General features: G+C 32.8%; 3 protein-coding genes across 11 annotated transcripts; 2 read left to right on the top strand and 1 right to left on the bottom strand.

Moving 5' to 3' along the window:
* The first annotated feature begins 643 nt into the window (after positions 1-643).
* Vinc (vinculin) lies at positions 644-16,184 on the top strand. 9 transcript variants are annotated; one of them, XM_071710735.1, is made up of 20 exons: positions 644-1,059; positions 2,768-2,875; positions 3,974-4,119; positions 4,212-4,488; positions 4,645-4,845; positions 4,929-5,169; positions 5,368-5,600; positions 5,779-5,799; positions 6,758-7,124; positions 7,318-7,746; positions 8,454-8,545; positions 8,637-8,727; positions 9,206-9,244; positions 9,617-9,688; positions 10,530-10,556; positions 10,952-11,076; positions 11,190-11,429; positions 11,541-11,631; positions 11,834-11,869; positions 13,472-16,184. In XM_071710735.1, the coding sequence occupies exons 1-20, from the start codon at positions 1,003-1,005 to the stop codon at positions 13,639-13,641; spliced, it is 3,063 nt and encodes a 1,020-aa protein (XP_071566836.1). In that variant the 5' UTR covers positions 644-1,002; the 3' UTR covers positions 13,642-16,184. The 9 variants fall into 9 exon arrangements, with proteins under 9 accessions (XP_071566836.1, XP_071566841.1, XP_071566838.1 ...); XM_071710740.1 differs by lacking the exon at positions 9,206-9,244; XM_071710737.1 differs by lacking the exon at positions 10,530-10,556.
* Positions 16,169-18,364, bottom strand: Taf8 (TBP-associated factor 8). Its single transcript, XM_071710746.1, has 5 exons — positions 18,167-18,364; positions 17,109-17,395; positions 16,844-16,994; positions 16,612-16,755; positions 16,169-16,525 (listed from the first exon to the last, which is right to left on the bottom strand). Exons 1-5 carry the CDS (start codon positions 18,294-18,296, stop codon positions 16,359-16,361), a joined length of 879 nt encoding a protein of 292 aa, XP_071566847.1. The 5' UTR covers positions 18,297-18,364; the 3' UTR covers positions 16,169-16,358.
* An 81-nt stretch (positions 18,365-18,445) lies between these two features.
* Positions 18,446-20,235, top strand: LOC139775059 (deoxynucleotidyltransferase terminal-interacting protein 2). The gene is made up of 2 exons (XM_071710747.1): positions 18,446-18,655; positions 19,467-20,235. Exons 1-2 carry the CDS (start codon positions 18,559-18,561, stop codon positions 20,147-20,149), a joined length of 780 nt encoding a protein of 259 aa, XP_071566848.1. The 5' UTR covers positions 18,446-18,558; the 3' UTR covers positions 20,150-20,235.
* Positions 20,236-20,675: the final 440 nt, after the last annotated feature.

Genomic DNA, 20,675 nt, shown 5'->3' with positions numbered 1-20,675 from the left:
TCATTAAATGATAAGGATGTTTCGCGCGAATGCGCGCATATGCGGAAAAAAAGGAAAAACAGTACTGTTTGTACTATATTAACTCAACAATATAGATATTGTTGAGTATAGTATGATAATGTCCCTACAAATCAAATTAGTGCAAATTATCGTTATTTGTAACAGATCTATTCTTCGTGTGGCTGCAATACGTTAAACTTTCTACACTACGAATTTTGCATTTGCTTAACTTTGTAGCCGCAAAAAATTCTTTTTTTTTGGGGGGGGGAGGGGGATATACATCTTTTGTATCGAGCAATAAAAGGAACCTGTTGACAAAACTGCTTTGACCTAAATCGCAGCATGGACATTTTTCGCCCAATATTTATATAATTTTATATTTAATTATATATATTTATAATTTTATTACATATGGCTTAATATAATTATATAACATTTGTAATTTTATTTTTTTCTTATTTTTCGATGCATTATAGATAACTAAACTCTTGCCTCTATTAATTTTTATTAAATTTAGATTATTTTGTACTCCGACACACATCAAAGGTGCCGACTGCCGACGTGCTACCGACAGAGAGTCGCGCCGCGCCGCCCGCGCCCCGCGCCGGTCGCGCCACTATATATATACGTGCATACTCGGGCCGCGGTTGGCCGCGGTATACGGTATACGGTCTATATGGGACGAGTAGACTCTGCGGCCTGCAGCCTGTGTGTGCAGATGTAATCGCGATTAGATCCGGCTCCAGAGTGGTCATTCAAAATCCGTGGTCGAGTCGAGATCGTGTATCGTGTGCGCGGGCGGCGGGCGGATGGTTCAGAACGGAGTTTTATAGAACCAGGCCGGGCCGGAACGAGTGTCGTTTAATCCTGTCCTAAGAAGTCGGATCTTACTCGTGTCTCTTGTGTCACGCGCGCGAGATCTCGTACAAAGAGCTCTTCTCTCTCGGTTCTCCTCCTGTCACTCTCTTTCGCACCGTATAATAATCTAAGAATCGAGTAAAAATGCCTGTCTTCCATACCAAGACTATTGAGAGTATCCTCGAGCCAGTGGCTCAGCAGGTAATTGAAATATGTCATTCCTCGCGTTACTACCGTCTACCGTCGTCATCTAATCGAGGCTGTCACTGTCAGTGCTGTCACTGATTATGTTTCGTCGAGAAATTCTTCTCGACGTCGAGAATCTCGAGAGCTATACATAAACATGTTAAACGTTAATTCGATTAACCGCGAAAACTCCACTTAATTGTAAATAAAAAGATGCAGACAAGATGAAAATCAGCGTTTTTCAGCGATCGGCAGATACAATATAGGCGGATAATAGCGAGCTTGTGTATATTTTGACACAAGTCGTATTTACAGAGTGCAACCCCGTTGTGTTTCATCTAAAACGCTTTTTATAGAACTATGACATCATACCCCGTATATAGAACAGGGCTAGGCTATATCCATCTTTTTCTCAGGCATATCGCACCAGTTTCTAAAATGAAACTTAATCTCTTTGGCCGAGGGGAAAATCCTCCCTGTGGCCTGTGCAGCCTCCAACCTCCATTTACCAATGCCACATGCCACCTGTCCAAATAAGGACATGTCGGTGCGGCATGACTGGCCATGTGTATACTGTATAGTGTATAGTGTCACATCGTCCCACGCGTACGTTCGCGCATATTAGAATATTTTAATGAACCACAACTCACGCGTTTCATACCCCAATATATATGAATATGAATATGCATGCATATGCATTTTTATAATAAGCAGCAACAATCAACGTTTCTTTCTTCCTTTTTTTTTTTATATTTTTTACAGGACCTAATTTTTCTTTCCAATATAATGAAACGATGGAACACAGAGTTTCTGATCTTATTATCACAATTATACGTGGTTGATTATACGAGTATATAAGTTACATGTTAATTTCTTTTACGGTATATATAGACACACGAGTACTATAATCATATTTTATTTTACTGACAATGACACAACTATAAATTGGCGCTAGTTTTTTATATTAAACTTTTTGTACGGGTTTTTCACCTTTTTTTAAAAAGATATATATATTTTTGTACGGATAATTAATCACAAGTATGATACAAGTTAAATTTGAAAGCTAATTTTCGAGATTTCCCAGTTATAATTACTTTAAATGGAAAATCTTTAGGATATTGTTAAAAAGGCTGATGATATTTTAATAATGATTTTATATAACACACATGTATAAAATTGTTGAGTGATAAATATATATGTAATAATATATGATAACAGTAACTTATATTTTACACACACGCGCGCGCGCGCGCACAAATATTAAAAAATATTGCAAACTTTACTGATTTGAATAATAATTTGAATAATATTTTGAATAATTGTCGTGATAATCAAGATTTAATTAAAAAAGCTAATATATTGTTTGATTTGTATTTTTTGACGGAAATTGAAACTGAATCAAAATAATTGAAAGGACTTTGAAGAAAGACTGAACTCTGTCAATATGTATATGTTAACGTACAATGCACAATTGCAAAAAGTTTTATTAGAAATGTGACGTTTCATAAATATTTTTATTAAATAAATATGAGATTTATGCAGCGAGTTATGCAGAGAATGTGCGATTTTATTTATGTTTAAGTTTACATGTTATATTATTTACATAAATTAATACATTTATACATATTTTTATCTCTCTAAAAACTACCTAAATTAATACTCATTTAAAACTGTCTTAATAATTATATTATATTTCTCTCTATTTCTATTATGTTCTCCGTAGGTATCGAGACTTGTTATTTTACATGAAGAAGCTGAGGATGGAAATGCGATGCCAGATCTGGGAAGGCCTGTACAGGCCGTTAGCATGGCTGTAACTAATCTTGTGAAAGTAAGTGTTTATACTGACAATTTAATAAATAGTTAAATACTGGAAATATTATTGACTATGCTACATTTTATTTACAAGGGGACAACCAATCTCCTTAACCCCTTAAATTTTGATAAATTTTTAATATATGTTACATAGTACACCCCATTCACCAATACAAGGTGGTATATCTATCCAATGTGCAATAGTTTATGAATTGTTTTAAAATTCTATAAAATAAAGTTTATGTACTATAATTATGTATTATATGGATATAAGAAAAATAGCGAATTATAATATTACAAAGAAATACATCACAATTAACAAAAATACATTATGATATAATTAATCTTCGGTATCGAAACGTTCATTTTGCGCACTATTATTGATATATTATGGTCACACGGTGTACACGTACGTTTTAGGATTGTACCTATCATATAGAAACATTTAAAACACATTATATTAATTTGCACCAAGCGCATTTTATGAATGCAATTTCTTTGTATAAGCATGGTTTATTTATCATTTATATAGAAAAAAAAGTTTTAAAGATTGATATTTCATTAACTATTGTGCATTGGACAGAGTTACTGTATCTTGTATTAGTGAATGGGGTATACCGTAACTTAGTAACATATTAAAAATTTAGTAAAATGTAAGGGATCAAAGGTTGCTTGTCCCCTTGTTAGTTTTGTTTTATATAAAAAGATACAGGGTGTTTTTTGTTCCAATAAGCAACCTGTGTCCGCAGTATGACAATATATTTGCAGCAGATTTGCTTAGATATTGTAATAGATCCGATGTATTCCGTGTTTGTATTAAACTCGTATTTTGCCGGCAGAGCCTGCCAATACAATCTGACAGCAGATTGTCGATAAAAACCGAGCAGAATCTGCCAAATCATTTCGTAAACATTTAAATGGAATACACTACACCATTCAAATAGTTGGGAAACGACGCAAATTCTGCTCAGTTCCTGCGGTTCCTGCAGTCAAGCTGCACCATTTTATTCTGTTGGTAGATTTGGTTATATTTCTGTTGACATATTCTATCCCAAACCAAAATTTGTAGCAGACACTTTCAAAATCTGTTCTCGACATTTATTTTAATTTGCAGGTTGGAAAAGAAACAATAAACTCATCCGACGATGCTTTACTTAAGCAAGACATGCCAGCAGCATTGCAACGCGTTGAAGGTGCTTCCCGTCTTCTGGAGGAAGCATCGGCCATGTTAAAGGGAGACCCATATTCTGGACCTGCTAGGTGAAACTTTATAAAACTTTTATATGAGAATACCATATTTTTTTTAAATTCTCAAATGCCGCGAGCTCACGACGCGTTTGTTCTTATTTTAGAAAAAAGCTTATAGAAGGCTCGCGCGGTATTTTGCAAGGCACCAGTTCCTTACTTCTCTGTTTCGATGAAAGCGAAGTGCGAAAGATTATACGTGAATGCAAACGTGTACTCGATTATTTGGCTGTTACCGAAGTCATTGAGACGATGGAAGATCTGGTGCATTTTCTTAAGAATTTAAGCCCGTGCCTTAGTAAAGTGTCAAGAGAAGTAAGCGCTCGTGAAAAGGAGTTGACGCATCAAGTACATAGGGAGATATTGGTGCGCTGCTTGGAACAAGTGAGTGTTAGAAAGCTACATTTACATACCTTTATTATACCTATGTTTTATATAAATAATTTTATAGTGTAGATTAATGCTACTAGAAATCGAAATATGAGGCGTACATACGCGCCATCCAATGACTTGAGATACTAATAGTAAATACACTTGCAGGTAAAAACACTTGCTCCAATTCTGATTTGTTCCATGAAGATTTTCATCCATATTATTTCACAAGGTGGGAAAGGCGCGGATGAAGCAGCAGAAAATCGCAACTATTTGTCCGGCAGAATGTCCGATGAATTGAATGAAATTATTCGGGTGCTGCAATTGACAACGTACGACGAAGAAGAATGGGATGCCGATCAATTAACCGTAAGTTACTTTGCATTTCGCTTCATGTGCATCGCGACTTGAATAATAAAAGAGTTATATTTTTATATTTTATTACACATCAGGTACTGAAGAAAGCTCAAAGCGCCATAGAATCCAGGATACGAGCAGCTTACGATTGGTTGGACGACGGACTAGCTCTGAGAGGTGGCGTAGGTGAAAAAAGTCTTCGTCAGATCATAGAACAGGCATCGCGTTTAGCAGAGCGTTATCTATCTCCGTCACAGGCAGAGCCCATATCTAAACTGGCCTCACAGATAGTTACTATGACTGACGCTCTTTGCGAATTGCGCCAAAATGAGAAAGGTAATTTTGCGCTTCGTATAATTTTAGAATCACGTCGACCCCTATTGTAAAAATGTTACGTGTTTAAGGTGCGATGCTGGAGTCGTCTATTTTATCGATAAAATTACCATTATATATATACAGACGACTCCAGCATCGCACCTTATAATACGGGAGACTTAATTTAGTTTAAATAACCGCATGTGTATGTCTATGAAGGCACTACACCCCAAGCGGAAGCCTTAGCACGCAGTATTAAAGAAAAGTTAAACGAGCTCCGCGGCTTGGTAGCGTCCGCTTTGGTAGCGGCGGATAAATCAGGGACCGCACAAACAGCGCACACGGTGGCAGGTCGATTGGAACAAGCGAATAAGTGGCTTCTGAATCCACAGCACGATGACAAGGGACTCGGTAAAAGGGCTATAGCTTTAATAATACACGAGGGAAAAAAGGTACGATGTAATAATTTCCCATTGTAATGAGCATTTCGACCGTATTAAGTATTTACTGCGTACATACGCGATGTAAATATAGTAGCACATTATTATTGTTGATTTTTTATATGATACTTCAAATCAGTCGTATTCACTCTATAATGCTTATAATATCTTCAATGCTGCGCATAGAAAGAATGAGCAACCTATAGCAAATGTGAGTCCGTAAATACATTTCGTTATTTTTTCAAGATATAACGTTTATCGATGTTATCGCTGAGAATTACATGGAACGTTTCGAGCATCACGGATTTTGTACGACAATTTGACTTTGATAACAGTACATTAATTCTTAACTTGTAAATTTAGATGAGATTGATTTCAGCAGGATTTTTAAATATTATTCGTATGTATTCTCACATATAAATGTCAGGCAAAATTTTTAATGTTTGCTAGGCTTCAAGTTCAAATTCTAGAGTTCTTATTTGAAATTCAGTTTAAATATCCTACTTAAAATCTTGTAGAAATAAATTTATATGTACAGGGTGTCCCATTTTAAATGGATCGATCTCAAACATCTATTGAACAATACATAAAAAAAAAAAAAAAATGTTTCAGATAAAAGTTGGCGGGGCTCAAAGAGAGCCAATAGATGATCTTGTAAGATTTTGGGTCTGAGATTCGTCGTGTCGAGTCCGGTAAGGCTCAAGTAAAATTTTTCAAACATTATAGAAATTACAATTTTTTATTGCATTATCTCTTTCTACTACGTAATTTGAACAACTTTTGTCTGAAACATTTTTTTATTGGCCCAATACTTTGGATATTTAAAGAAAATTTGGCAACTTTTTCAACATTTAGCTTACAATATTTCGATAATTGTTGGTTGGACTTTTTGACTTGATTTCTCTGAGAATATGCTGTTGCAATAGTACCCCAACTTTTTTAAATACTTGTGTATACATGAAAGCTCTAAGGAAATGTATATATATGTATATGTATATATGTTTTTTACGCACGTACACTAACAAATACAACTATATCGATTCTAAATTATCCAAACGGTCTTTTATCGAGACAAAATTTGCAATGCTCGCGGCATTCCACGTCAATTATTTTTCTTGAAAATTTCGTATCTCACCGTTAACACCGACAATTTTATGTTCGGGAAATAGGTGGCCGAAGGCTTGCCGGGTATACACAAGGCGGAGATCTTGCAATTGTGCGACGAAGTGGACAACTTGTCTCATCAGCTCGCCGACCTCTGCGCTCATGGTCAAGGAAACACCCCGCGCGCTCAGGACATCGCGCGGCAGTTGTCTCACAAGCTCTACGAATTGAAGAACAGGATACAGCAAGCCGTTGTGTCTCGCGTCGTCGAGGATTTTATTGACATTACTACGCCCTTGAAGCAATTTACGGATGCTGTTTTAACTCCCGCAGGCACGCCGGGACGTGATCAGAATTTCAATGATAAGACATGCGCGCTGCAAACGTTCTCGAATAGAGCAGCAAAGACTGCGAGGATGGTCGCAGCTGGCGGTATGTAACGTCGTACGATTTGACATCGTACGAAAATATCATAATTATCTTAAAATTAATCCTTCAGAAATAAAAGATTCAGATTTACTCGGATAATATATAAGACAATAGCTTTTTCTTCTGGAAGAAACATATCCCTCTTCTTTTGTTTTTCTTTTCTTTCTAAAAGATTAAATACGCCGCATTATTTCAGGAAGTGGAGGAAACAAGAAGCTGGCCGAGGCTCTGGCCGCCAGTGCCTCGCAAGTGGAATCCTTGACGCCGCAGCTGATTAACGCTGGACGGATTCGCATGACTTATCCGGATAGCAAGGCCGCGGACGAACATTTTGAAAATTTGCGGCAGCAATATGCGGAAACTATGCAACGGGCACGGGCATTATGCGATGAGGCGACCAACAGCGGCGATTTTATCCGAACGTCCGAGGAGCAGATGCAGAAGCATTCGTTTCTCTGCGAAGAAGCGATTGCCAAAGCCCTACCGCAGAAGATGGTCGATAACACGGCGTCTATCGCGCGTCTCGCCAACCGAGTTATACTCGTGGCAAAGCAGGAGAGCGACAACAGTGAAGATCCCGCCTTTATACAAAGAGTAAATCACGCCACCGACGTTCTCCAAAGCAGTACGTACTGTTTTTATACGTATTAGTATTTTTCAATTTTTTCGTGATTTTAATATAATTATTAATATATAAAATTAGGATCTCATAAGATCAGAACATATAAAAGATAATACATTTTTGTAAAAATAAGTTTCACAAGTTTTTTACAAAATGAGTATGTACACACAAATCTTATAGCATGCGTTTTTCATAATGGATGAGCATTGTCGATATTTTTTTTAATGTTTAATGAAACCATAATATTTATTTTTATTTGTCTCTCCCTCTTCTCAAATTATTCTGCCGAGAAAAACATTAGAAAAGTTGTTTTAAATACCTACTTCATTTTTATAAATTTTTTAGAGAGAGTAGGAAGGGAGAGGAGGAGGGAGAGAAAAAGAAAATGTAATTACGTAATACAAACATTATGGTTTAATTTAAAAAATATATATTGGCGATAACATTTTGTAAAAAATGCACGTTATAAAAAAAGTTGCATGCACAATTTTCCTCTTAATAATGTGAAATATTTGTTTTGAATTACAACTCTTTCGCGAAAATTAATTAATTCAAATTTCGATCTACATGCTTAGAAAATAATATTGGTGTCAAACATTCTGATTTTGGTTTAACAGAGAAAAATTAAAAGAAGCAAAACTTGAAAAACTTAAAGAAATTGTTATTTACAGTTTTTCTATAATTAATCATTATATATATTCATCTAATAGGCGTCGCTCCAATGGTCCAAGATGCAAAACTGGTGGCAATGAACATTCATGATAACAATGCGGTATCGCGTTGGAGAGAAAATAATCGTGCAGTGTGTATCTCTTGTTTTGCTATTCCGCATATTCCACAAAAATTGACATACACAACGCGTATGTCTATATTTTATTACGGTATGTTTTTAGTTGTTAGCCAATGTTGGACAAGTTCGTAAAGCTATTGTAGTCCAGCCGGATTTGGTGCCTCTGGAAATGTCGCAGTTACACATTAACGATGGTAAGTTTATTTTTTATATTTGATACATATACGAAATATTTCTATGAAATGATAAATCTTTTTTAAAACAAGTCAAAACAAAATTGTTTCGGTAGTCATCTTTTAATAATTAATTGCACATTATTTTTATAGAAGAAGAATTAGTTTATGAAGAGTCATTATTTTTAGTCATTATTTGTTAAATTTATTCTTTAATAATTCGCTATATAGAATTATATAATTACATATAATTCTATAATTTGTAAATATGTGGTAAGATATAGGAGAGGAAGTGGATTAAAACATTTTATTATCCTATTAATTTGTTATCTCTTTCTATGCAACTTGTGCATATTTATTGATTTAGCTCCATGCTTAACACACATAATAAATATAAATATACACATATAATATTTAAATCTTTATTTGCTAAATCAAATCACGTTGTGATATCAGTGTTATATTAATGAAATAAGTTTGCTGAATATATCTTTTACAGATCAATTTCCAATCCGATATAATTATTCCAAAAATAAAGGTATCTGTTTTCATGATGTGATTTATGCATGATTGTGTGCAATACAATTTTACATACGTATTTCATCTTTAAAGCTATATTGAAAAAAATGATAAAGACTGAATTATATGTATAATTTAATATAGTATTGTAAACAAATGTGTGTGTATGTATTTATAATATTTGTGTATGTGTGCGTGCATAAACACATACAAACACACATGCACACACATTTGCTATGTAACATTTCATATTGCATTTGATAAAATTGCATTAACATCATTGCATTGATATTCTCTCACATATGTAAAATGCAGATCAGAGTAATAATAATTGAAAATTTAGATTTATTGGCTATCAGATTGTGATATTAACTATATTTGCTCCGATTAGTAGAGAACCCCGATATTTTGTATCAAGAATTGGCTTCTGACAACGAGTTAGACAAATCGATTCATGACGGAGGTAATTGATGATAACATTTGTCCCATAAATATTTATTATGTTTTTTTTTAAATGTTTTAACGTTTCCTTCCCCTGATATGAAGCATGCGATGAGTTGAAGATAAAAGTCATGTTTATCTCTATATATATATATATATAAAAGCAAGACGTTATGATTATAATAGGCAGAAAGAAACAGGGATATGATATATGTATTATTTTTTAAATAAGTGATCACGTATGATGCAAAAAAATTTTATTATACATTTGCATAAGCTTAAAATATATTCGACATAAATTTATATCCTATTTAATAAATCAAATTGCATTTTGCTCCTAATTGCATATACAATCTTTACAATATTTCACAGCGATTCATGATTGTTATAATTTTGTGGGTAGTATTATCATTTTCATTAATTTGTAATTTATTTTATTCTCTTGTATTTGAATGCTATATCATTATTTCATAATTATGATATATGGAAAAATTATTTAACGATAGCCCATTGGGATGTAAAGTATTGTCTCAAATAATTATTTAGTTTTGCATTCAAAAGCAGCATGATGCTAACATAATACTTAATGTATTGATTTATAATCAAGTTCCGCGCTATAGATAAGTATTGAATCTTTTCTTTTTTCTGAGAAACCAGTATTATCCATATTATCTAATTATTTTATCTGTTGCAAGTAGTTAAGAATGTATCATTTGCGAATCAGTACTTATACTGTAAAATGAAACTTATATTTATGAATCAACTCAATATATAATTACATGCATGTAGGAACATTTTCTACGAAATTTGTATTATATTTTTATGTAATGCGTTTTTGCTTTTAATGCTACATGGATTGCCAGGTTATTACGATTATAACATCGACGATGGTAATTATTTAAACGTGTTTGCATTCTTATAATGGCATTCTTATGATTAATCAGTTTTTTTTTTCATTAATAACATGGTATATAAGGAATCCGTGAAATGATTGTTTTATTAAGCTTATAACAAATAGTAATATTATTTTAAACATTTTGTAAATCTCTCGAATTTGCAATTCGTATTTACAAGTTTATCTATTTATTTTGAATGCAGGTTTTTAATAAATTTTACTTATTATAATTACTTGTGTGTGTAACAGTTGTAACAGATTGTTTTAGATTTTCATGTATTTTGAAGGGAATTTTTTTTCCCACACAAGAAAGAAAGAAATATCAGCGATTATATTATCAAATTTTGTATTTACATTATTTAAATGCTGTATTTATTCATCATTACGTAGAAGTGGCACCTCCTCGTCCACCTTTGCCTGGAAGCAATATCCCACCTCCGAGACCTCCTCCTCCCGAGACGGACGACGAGGAAGAAATGTTTATGCATGCTCCTCAACCTAATCAACCAATAATGGTAAGAGAAATTCTGCGATTATTCTGATGTATTTATTGTCTAAAAATCACGTAAAATTACATAACAAAATCATGTGCGTGAAAAGGAGTTACATTATGAAATTTGTTATACAGATGGCCGCCCATGGTTTACATCAAGAAGTACGACAGTGGTCCAGCAAGGACAACGAAATTATTGCCGCAGCGAAGAAAATGGCTATTTTAATGGGCAGACTATCGGGATTAGTTAGAGGCGAAGGTGGTAACAAACGGGATCTTATCGCATGCGCCAAAGCTATAGCGGAAGCTTCCCAGGAAGTGACTCGTCTTGCGAAGGAGCTTGCTAGGGAATGTACCGATAAACGTATTCGAACGGTTCGTACATTATTGCTGATTACATTGATGTCGCATTGAAATAATATTATTTATTTCAATTTATGTATACGGTAAATTCTGTGTAATTTCATACTTAAAATAATTTTTTAGAATCTTCTTCAAGTTTGCGAGCGTATACCTACCATTGGAACGCAATTGAAGATACTGTCTACAGTAAAAGCCACCATGCTCGGAGCACAAGGTATACAGTTTGCGTTCTCTTTTGCGTATGTTTATGTATTGATTATATTCAATAACAGATCACATGATCTCGCCGGTCTAATTAACTATTAAGGAATATTTATTAGTAACCCTAGGATGATATAATCTCTCTATGAAACATTGATTAATGAAAAGAGGAATCATTACGTAATTAATGAAAAAATTAAATTGTTTGTACGTAGAGACACTTCCGACCTGGGAAGAGCTGATGCTTTATGGTAAAGAAGTTGTAAACTTGCTTGATGTTAGCTTTATTTCTTTCTCTTTCGATGTTGTTTCTTTTATTCCATTTAAAGATTTGATTCTTATTCAATATACACAGCATTTAAAACACAGCATGCGTCCTCTACTTTTTCCTCGAAAAAGAATACAAAAAAGTGACATACTACCATCCAATGTTGAATATGACCTTTTATATTGTGTAATATTAGACGACAAATTCTATTCTAATACAATATTCTAATACACTTCATTAATCTAGCGATCTATGAGAGAAATAGGCTAATAATATGGTTTTGGTATTTTAATTTACATTTTAAATGGTATGCCGTTGGTATGCGTCTGCTCATCGTGGTGTAGATGAATTGATTGGCTGCAGTAAGTGGATCATAAAATTTGTAGCAATTTTTAGATAGCAAATTTATTCCATATAGTACCATCTAGATTTTCCATATGTATAGAACGATTATGGCAATTTGAATAGAAAATCATCCGTGTAGTCAATAATAAAAAAAATATGTTAAAGAAAAAAGTTAAATGATGTAACAAGGTCTAATTTTCTGATATTTTTTCTTTATCGTTTTTCTTAATAAATTTTTTCGATTTCATTATATTATTCAACTTGTTTCTCTATCATGTTTTTCTTTATCGTCAACCATAAAAGAGATATTCCTTGTTTAAATTTCTAGAATCATCCTGTACACATTAAATATATATATATATATATATATATTATGTTTCATTCCAATATACATTTCGTCATTGTCAAATACTACAAATAGTACAATTTATGATTTATCATTCGTATATTAATTATTAATATATAGTTATTATAGTAAACAGATTAATTTATTTGAAATTCAAGTGATTTATATTATTTTCATGAAAGCTTTCTTTCAGTAATCATCTCATTCTCACGCTCTATTTCGAAATAACGATCGATATCGTCCTTACCTATGCATGCATTTATACGTAATTACTATAGCTCGCATGTTTCTAAGATTTTTAAAAAGTTCTCGGTTTGGAGAATTTAAATTCTTAAGATACAATAATAGCGGAATCACGTTTTCTCTAGAGTTGTATGTACAATGTACATACATTAAATATATTTTAGATATTTATATAGATATTAGTTTAAGAGAGATAATTGATCACATATGCTGCATGTGAATGATACACATAACATTTTACTGTAAATAAAACTCCTTTTCACTTTAGCACGTATAAGAAAATATTCGTCAATTCGGCTATTACATAGTTTAGAATGAATATGTTTTTTTTTTGTTTTATTGCATATTATCCTTTCATCTATTCCATTTGATGTGATTACCATTTGATACTTTGGATAAAACATTGACCTAGTTTACATCGATCACTTGATAGGCGTATTAAATAGTAAATAACTAATAAATTAGTTTGATTATTGGCTAACCAGCTCAAATATACTATTTAATACGCGTATCACAAGAGATCGATGTAAACTAGGCCATTATTATCAGTCCCCTATTACAAATATAATTTTATAATTAAGTGACTGTGGCAGAATGTAAGTTTTAAAAGTCTATGAGAGTATCTCTAACACTTTTGTAATGTGAATACAGGTACGGAAGAAGATCAGGAAGCGACAGACATGCTTGTCGGAAATGCCCAGAATCTCATGCAAAGCGTGAAAGAGACGGTACGTGCAGCGGAATGCGCCAGCATAAAGATTCGTACAGCTTCCGGTATGAAACTGCGCTGGGTACGTCGTCAGCCGTGGTATCAATATTAAATAATACAAGAATATGGTTTTTCAAGAGGACATGCAAGTGCTTAGTACACACACACACACACACACACACACACACACACACACACAGCGTATTAATATACATATATAGAGTGTTTCCCAAGTACAAAAAATTGAAGGAAATGTTCCGTGGCTTATTTTAGGAAGAAAGGGTCCTATAAACAAATGCCCTAAACTGCTTCGTCTTCAAAATACAGGATGTCAAAGTTGTGAAAAAAAAAGAAAAATGAAAATTTCGAAAATCTGGAAAACGTTTAAAGATATTTTATTCAAATTTGGTATGCGTACATGGGGGGTATTAAGAACCATTTTTCAGTACCAATAAAACATTTTTAGATTTACCAGGGGCTTGCGTCTTTGACACGGTGTATTTTGAAAACGAAGCAGTTTAGAGCATATGTTTATAGAGGATCCCTTTGCTTCCCAAAACAATCCACGGAATATTCCCTTCAATTTTTTGTACTTACTTAAGAAACACCCTGTATATTAGTGGAAATTTTTTAATATAATTTTAATTAGGAATAAATTAATGATATATATCTCTACATAAATTGCAAATACTAATTATGTGTTATATATTATGTTTAATAGATTTTTAAATTAATTTATTTCTTCTGTCAATTTACTTTTGCTCGTTAACTCAGATTTTTTATGGAAATGTTTCAAAGCGAAATAATATGTATTATAGTCATCTATACTATCTAAAACGCAATCTTCTGTAGATAAATAAGCAACAATAATCAATGCTTATTCTTTGTTATTTATAATTTTATATAACACTCGATTTATTTTTTATGATATCTAATGAAATAACCCAACGAGTAACAAAGTTTCTAATTTTATTATCACGAATATAATCGCAAATATAAGTTGAAAACTAATCTTTGATCTCCTAGGTAATTATTTTGGAATGATCTTTAGTTTAAGATATCACATTAAAAAGGCTAATACTTAAATAATAGTAATTTTGTATAACGTACAGATATATATAAAATTGTAAAATAACATATCGTATATACATATATACAGGGTGTCCCAAAGTCGAGGATATGTACAGGACGCGATTCTTTATGCTAAAAGATACAAATTTTTCCTTTAGCAAAATTGCGTCTGACAAGTTTTTGCAGGAGAGCTGGTTAAAGTTAACGAATGAGCGCTCTCGCCTATGTGGCGCTCAGTAGTGCGATTCTGTAACTCGTTATGCGTTTATAACGACAGTTGCGCAGGTATACTATATAATAAAAAAGCTGCACAACTTCAGTGGCTCATTTGTTAACTTTAACCCGCTCTCCTGCAAAAATTACTTGTCAGACGCAATTTTGCTAAAGGAAAAAATTGTTTCTTTTAGCATAAAGAATCGCTTCCTGCACTTCATATCCTCGAGTTTTAGGATATATATATATACACACATAATAACATGATAATAGCATATTTTACATCCAGAGATACACAGACGGACAAACACACATACATTTCTTTGTTGATTTCTTTTTCTAACTGTATTAAAATATTTACAATTCTAACAAGTTTTAATGAAAAAATTTTTTGATAAAATTAAGCGTAATAATATTTGTAAAAGCCACATATATTTGTAACATTTTATCTTTTTTGTATACAATATTATCATATGAGATTAAGATGTCATATTTTTACAAAATATAAGTATGAATATAATCATATAATTGCTATACATATATTAAATAGCCATATGTATTTAGCTATACGCACTAATTATTAATTATATGGGATTGTTTAAGGCCCGTACTCTGAACGCACTTTTATCGATAAAAGTGCGTTCAGAATACGGGCCCAAGTCTCTAAGTTTATAAAATTGAATCATTTTTAGTATTTGTGAGATACAAATACATTTACAAAAATATAAATTTAACTTTTTTAAATTTGAGAAAACAAAGTAATAGTGTCAGTCTCACGCGCATGTGTGTTGATATGTGGGAAATCATACTACATACCTATAGTATAATTTTTTATTATTTATATCATCATATGATTATATTGACATATGATTATTTACTCTTTATTGTCATTGTTATATTCTAAATAAAAAGGAATTTTGACAGTTGCGTATTCAAAATTAGTAAATAATAAACTTAGATATCTTCTGCTATTTTTATTAATATAATAAAAATATCTATTTTTATATCAGTTCTATATGCAATAATAATATGAATCATATTTTTGGCTTTTGCGTTTCCATATTATTCTTTTAATGGTGCTAACATGTGCAATGATTTATGGCGATAATTATTTCTTAGCATATGTTATGTATATATATATTATATATATCTACATTATGTTATATACGCTTGTGCGACTGTGCGCACACGCACACGCGCACACGCGCACACACATACACACACACACAGTCACACAAGCGTATATAACATAATGTAGATCAATTCTAAAAATTGATGATACGGAATGTTACGATCAGTAATAAATGTATTTCGAAATATTTTTATGTAACTACAATATATGAATAATAAACATCTGATTTTATCATCATACACATAACTTAATTTTTATTTATCATTCGTATAAAAGACGGATTAAATATAAAATATGGATCTGTACATAAGGCGAGTTCAAAAAGCTTCTATTTACAATTCATAAGACTAGCCATCATAAACGGAAACTTTTTCCTCATTTTATACATTAATTAATATTATTATATTATAGTGTTAAGATTCGAGCAGTTCCTTTTTAACAGAATGTTGTCCAAGTACCGTCGTACCTGGCATTTTATTTTTTGGAATTTTTCCGGGTCTTAAATATGGATTATCTATAACATCTTGCTGAGTAGTGGTTTCACCATTTTGCTCCATATTTTCGTTTTGCGTTTGATTACCTGCAAGCAGAAATTTATTATGTCAAGTTATCAACTGAATTTTATGTGATATTTAAATGTTTCTTAATAACATATAAAAAGCTTACCTTCCTCTGTTTCTTCGCTTTGTCGCTCCTTTTTCTTCTTCACCGGGTTTGAGTCAAACTGAAAGTCTGGATCTGGCTCGAATATCTGATCTTGTGGTAGAAGAGCGGAAATATAACTCGGAAATTGTGGCTTGCAAGATATCACTAAAAGGAAAACAGATACGTGATAAGATTTTTATTGCGTAGCTTCATTGAATTATCAATGAATTAGTACAAGTGACAGTTCTCTCACAAGGAAACATGCTGTTATCTTCCGTAAGGAATAAACTATGTGTCTCTCCTGTTTTGGCAATAAACCTCGTTAAAGCTCTCTCGATATCTCGTTTCTGCGTTGCTACCTTTTCTCTGATTGCTTCGTATTCCGTCACTGGTTGTTTATGTGTCTACAATATTTCTATTATTAGTTTCAATGTGTAAAAATAAAGTGTACGCGGCGAGTATACACATACGTGTGTACATATAGTATATAATTAGCATAGATTGCAATCAACATTCACCGGAGTTCTGATATACGCGTGTGGATCAGGAAAAGCTGGTAAATAGTTTGGAATATGCGACGGATGGCTTTGCTTAACGCCGGCTTGCAAAATATTCAACTGTTTTGCCTGCGTTTGTTGTTGAAGTGTCGGTAAAACTGTCCTATTTTGTCGCTTTGCATAAGTCTCTATATTATCTACTTTTATGCCCATATTAATCAATGCCAATATCACATCCGCTATGAGAGGTTCCGTTCTCCCCGAAAGTTCACAATAATTTCTCCCTGAAGCTCCAATCTCCACAATAACTGCAATACATTCATGAAAAGAAAACGGTGAACATTTCATAATAAATAAAAAAAACCTAAAGCATTTCTAAAAGATCTGATTCAAGAAAAAAGTTACAATTTAGATTTTAATATAAAATTTAAATCTTTCTAAAGGGAAATAAAATTAATGAAACATTAATCAGCACGAAATTATAAAATAAAGGAAGGTTGATATATTGTAATTAAAGGCTGAGAAAAAAATCTCAAAAATTGCCTATTTTTCAGATACTTTTGAGCTGAACACTCTCTTAAAGGATTTATATAATTGCCATAGAAAATTTTGATACTTGTATAATTCCTCAATTGGTTTCTTAAACATTGCATGTATAAAAGAATGTGTTTAAAACCTCGTAACACATTTATTCGTTTTATGATTTTCTTAATACTCTTAATCAAATTTTTGGATAAATCTTAAGGTCATCTTTTTATAACATTCAATTAAAACTAAAATACAAAAAACAAAATCATTTTTTGCTATTTGTTATTTTTTTGTAAACATAAAGATTAGGAGGGCTGTGTTCCGATATTCACTGCCAGTACTGAAAATCTGTAATGTATGTCACATAGTACCGGTAGTGAATATCGGAACGCAGCCTCTATGTATAATACGTAGCTAATATGTATAATAAACACAGTTAGTATATATAATAATAAATACATGTTAGGACTCAAGGAACAAAAGATTTTTTTAAAAAGTGGAATTATATGATATTTTAGGTTAATTGCTTCGAAACCAAATTTGAATCTTACACGATTGCAGCATTTCGGTGAGTGTTTCCAATACTTGTTTATCACACGTATCATAACCACATTCTACTAAAATACTGGAAACTACTTGGTTCAATATCCTTCTTCGAGTATTTACTGTTTGTGTATCCATGATTCTTCTTTGACTTTTTATTACGAATTTCCAACAGTTCCAAGTTCCAACCAAGCCCTGGGCACGTATTAAGGTGGATTTTCATGGGCAGTGAAATTAATTTTACTGCCCATGAAAACTTACCTTGAATCGGACTGCAGCCATAGGCTGAATTTCCACTGAGCGCGTGTCACGCGTCGCGTCCAGTCGCGTCATCCGTCACGACCAAGTTGACCAACAAGTGTGATCAGCGACGAAAGAGAAAACATAAATAATATTTATAATGGATATAATAATTGATACAAGAGGTGATTTCGACCTGACAAATAGGGATCGATTAATAGACAGCGACGATGACGACGATATGGAAATTAAAACCAGTAATTATATCCACACTTGTTCTATCTTTGTGAGGTTAAGATTTAACGTGGAGCATATTATTTGGCTAATCAAGATTATCATCGATTATTTAGTAACTCGCCAACCTTTTCATAAATTATTGCCTTATTTCTCGTAGCTAAAGTATAAGTGGAATATATCTCTGCATCTTGCTTTTTTGCTTAGCAATTAGGCAATCAGAGAAAAGAGCATTCCATTCTCGAGGAAAAATTTGGATTAATGTAGTGTCGTCATTGAAATATATATATATATATATATACTGGAACGCGCACTGCCTATGCTACAGCTAACAATAAGCAAAACGAGAACGTAGGATAGACTATTATAGCGTTTTCGATTTGTTGACTCGATCCGACTTGGGTCAAACTAAAAGTTCGGAAAAATGATAATGAAATATGATAATATGCCACGATAATGCTAAGAATCTTTGATGAAGACTAAGAAATGCTTTCTGCCATGATAGTTTAGAGTCATCGAGTTTCAAACCAAATTTTTGATCTGACCCGAGTTGGGTCAAGTCAACAAATCGAAAACGCTATTATTCAACACTTCGGGGAGGGACCACCTGTCTTTTTCTAATTTTGTACGCATGCCAGTGTACGACGAGGATAGGTGGCTCCTCTGACCACCTATCTTTTTCTCGCGTTTCGACTGCCAGTGCGCGTTTCAGTATATATATATATATATATATATATATATATATATATATTTCAGTGAGTGTTGTTTGCAGAACAATTAATCAATCCATGGTAAATTGAAGGATTAAAGAATATTTGTATTTTCTTTTATTAGATATTGATCCAACAAGGATATATGACGCAGATTATCTAGGAATTGAGAAAAAAGAGAAACCGAAAAAAAAGAAACTTGTTTCCAGTAAGGACTTTGATCTTGAAAAGTTTGAAACTGATATGGGTTGGAAAAAAACCCATACGAAAGAGGCTTTGGAGCCAACGGAAGAATTAGCGCATATAAGAAAAGAGATCAATCCATTGGATCAAATTTTGAAGAAGAGTGTTATTAAATCTGATTTTGAACAGTTGCATGTTGTACCGCCCTACGAGTTAAGCAAACACCAATTGGAAATGCACAAACGACGCGAGAAACGAAGGATGGGAATGGGCGCGGGATGGTTTAACATGCGTGCACCACAAATGACCCCAGAGATCAGACATGACCTCGAGGTACTAAGAATGAGATCTGCCTTGAACCCAAAACACTTTTACAAAAAGAACGATATGAAAGTACTGCCGAAACACTTCCACGTCGGTAAAGTTATTGACTCCCCGATGGATTTCTACTCTTCGCGTCTCACGAAGAAGGAACGCAAGAGGACAATCATTGACGAACTTATGGTAGACGCAGAATTCACAAAGTACAACAAACGTAAATATAAGGAGATTATCGAAGAGAAGCAAAAGACGCACTATAAAGCACACAAACACGCAAGAAGACTTAAGGGAAAGAAAAAATAATAATATTTACCGCTATTATGTATTTAAGAAACAGAAAATTATTAAAAATTTATATATATATATATATATATATATATATATATATATATAGTGTATGTTGTTTTTTCTTCCTTCAATATAGAATATCTCAGTATTAGAAATATGTAAATATCTCATTGCTATATATATTTCTAAAAAAAAATTCATATTAGTTGACATTATTAACAGGAACTCCATCAGGAATTAAGGAATTTTGACTGTTCTTATTTTGACTTTAATAAGTTTATATAATCAGGAAAATATTCAAGTTAAGATCAATTATATTTAAATCTCGTATCAAAGGTCCGTATTCATAGACTCCGTTTACACGGCACCGTTAATCGGGTTTTATAACATCGGTAGTTCTTAGGCCGGTCAATCACAGCTATTCCATTCTTCTGAAGAATGATTACGATTGGTCTTCCTGACAACTACCGATGTTATAAAACCCGATTAACGGTGTCATGTAAACACAGTCATAGTCGGAACTTGGTTTGAAGTCCGCCTT

This window comes from Temnothorax nylanderi, unplaced genomic scaffold, assembly GCF_030848795.1.
Source record: "Temnothorax nylanderi isolate EJ_2023f unplaced genomic scaffold, tnyl_v1.0 TNYL_tig0091_pilon, whole genome shotgun sequence".
NCBI lineage: Eukaryota > Metazoa > Arthropoda > Insecta > Hymenoptera > Formicidae > Temnothorax > Temnothorax nylanderi.
Note: the sequence above shows the minus strand (reverse complement) of the source record. Positions and strands in the feature narration are given on the sequence as shown.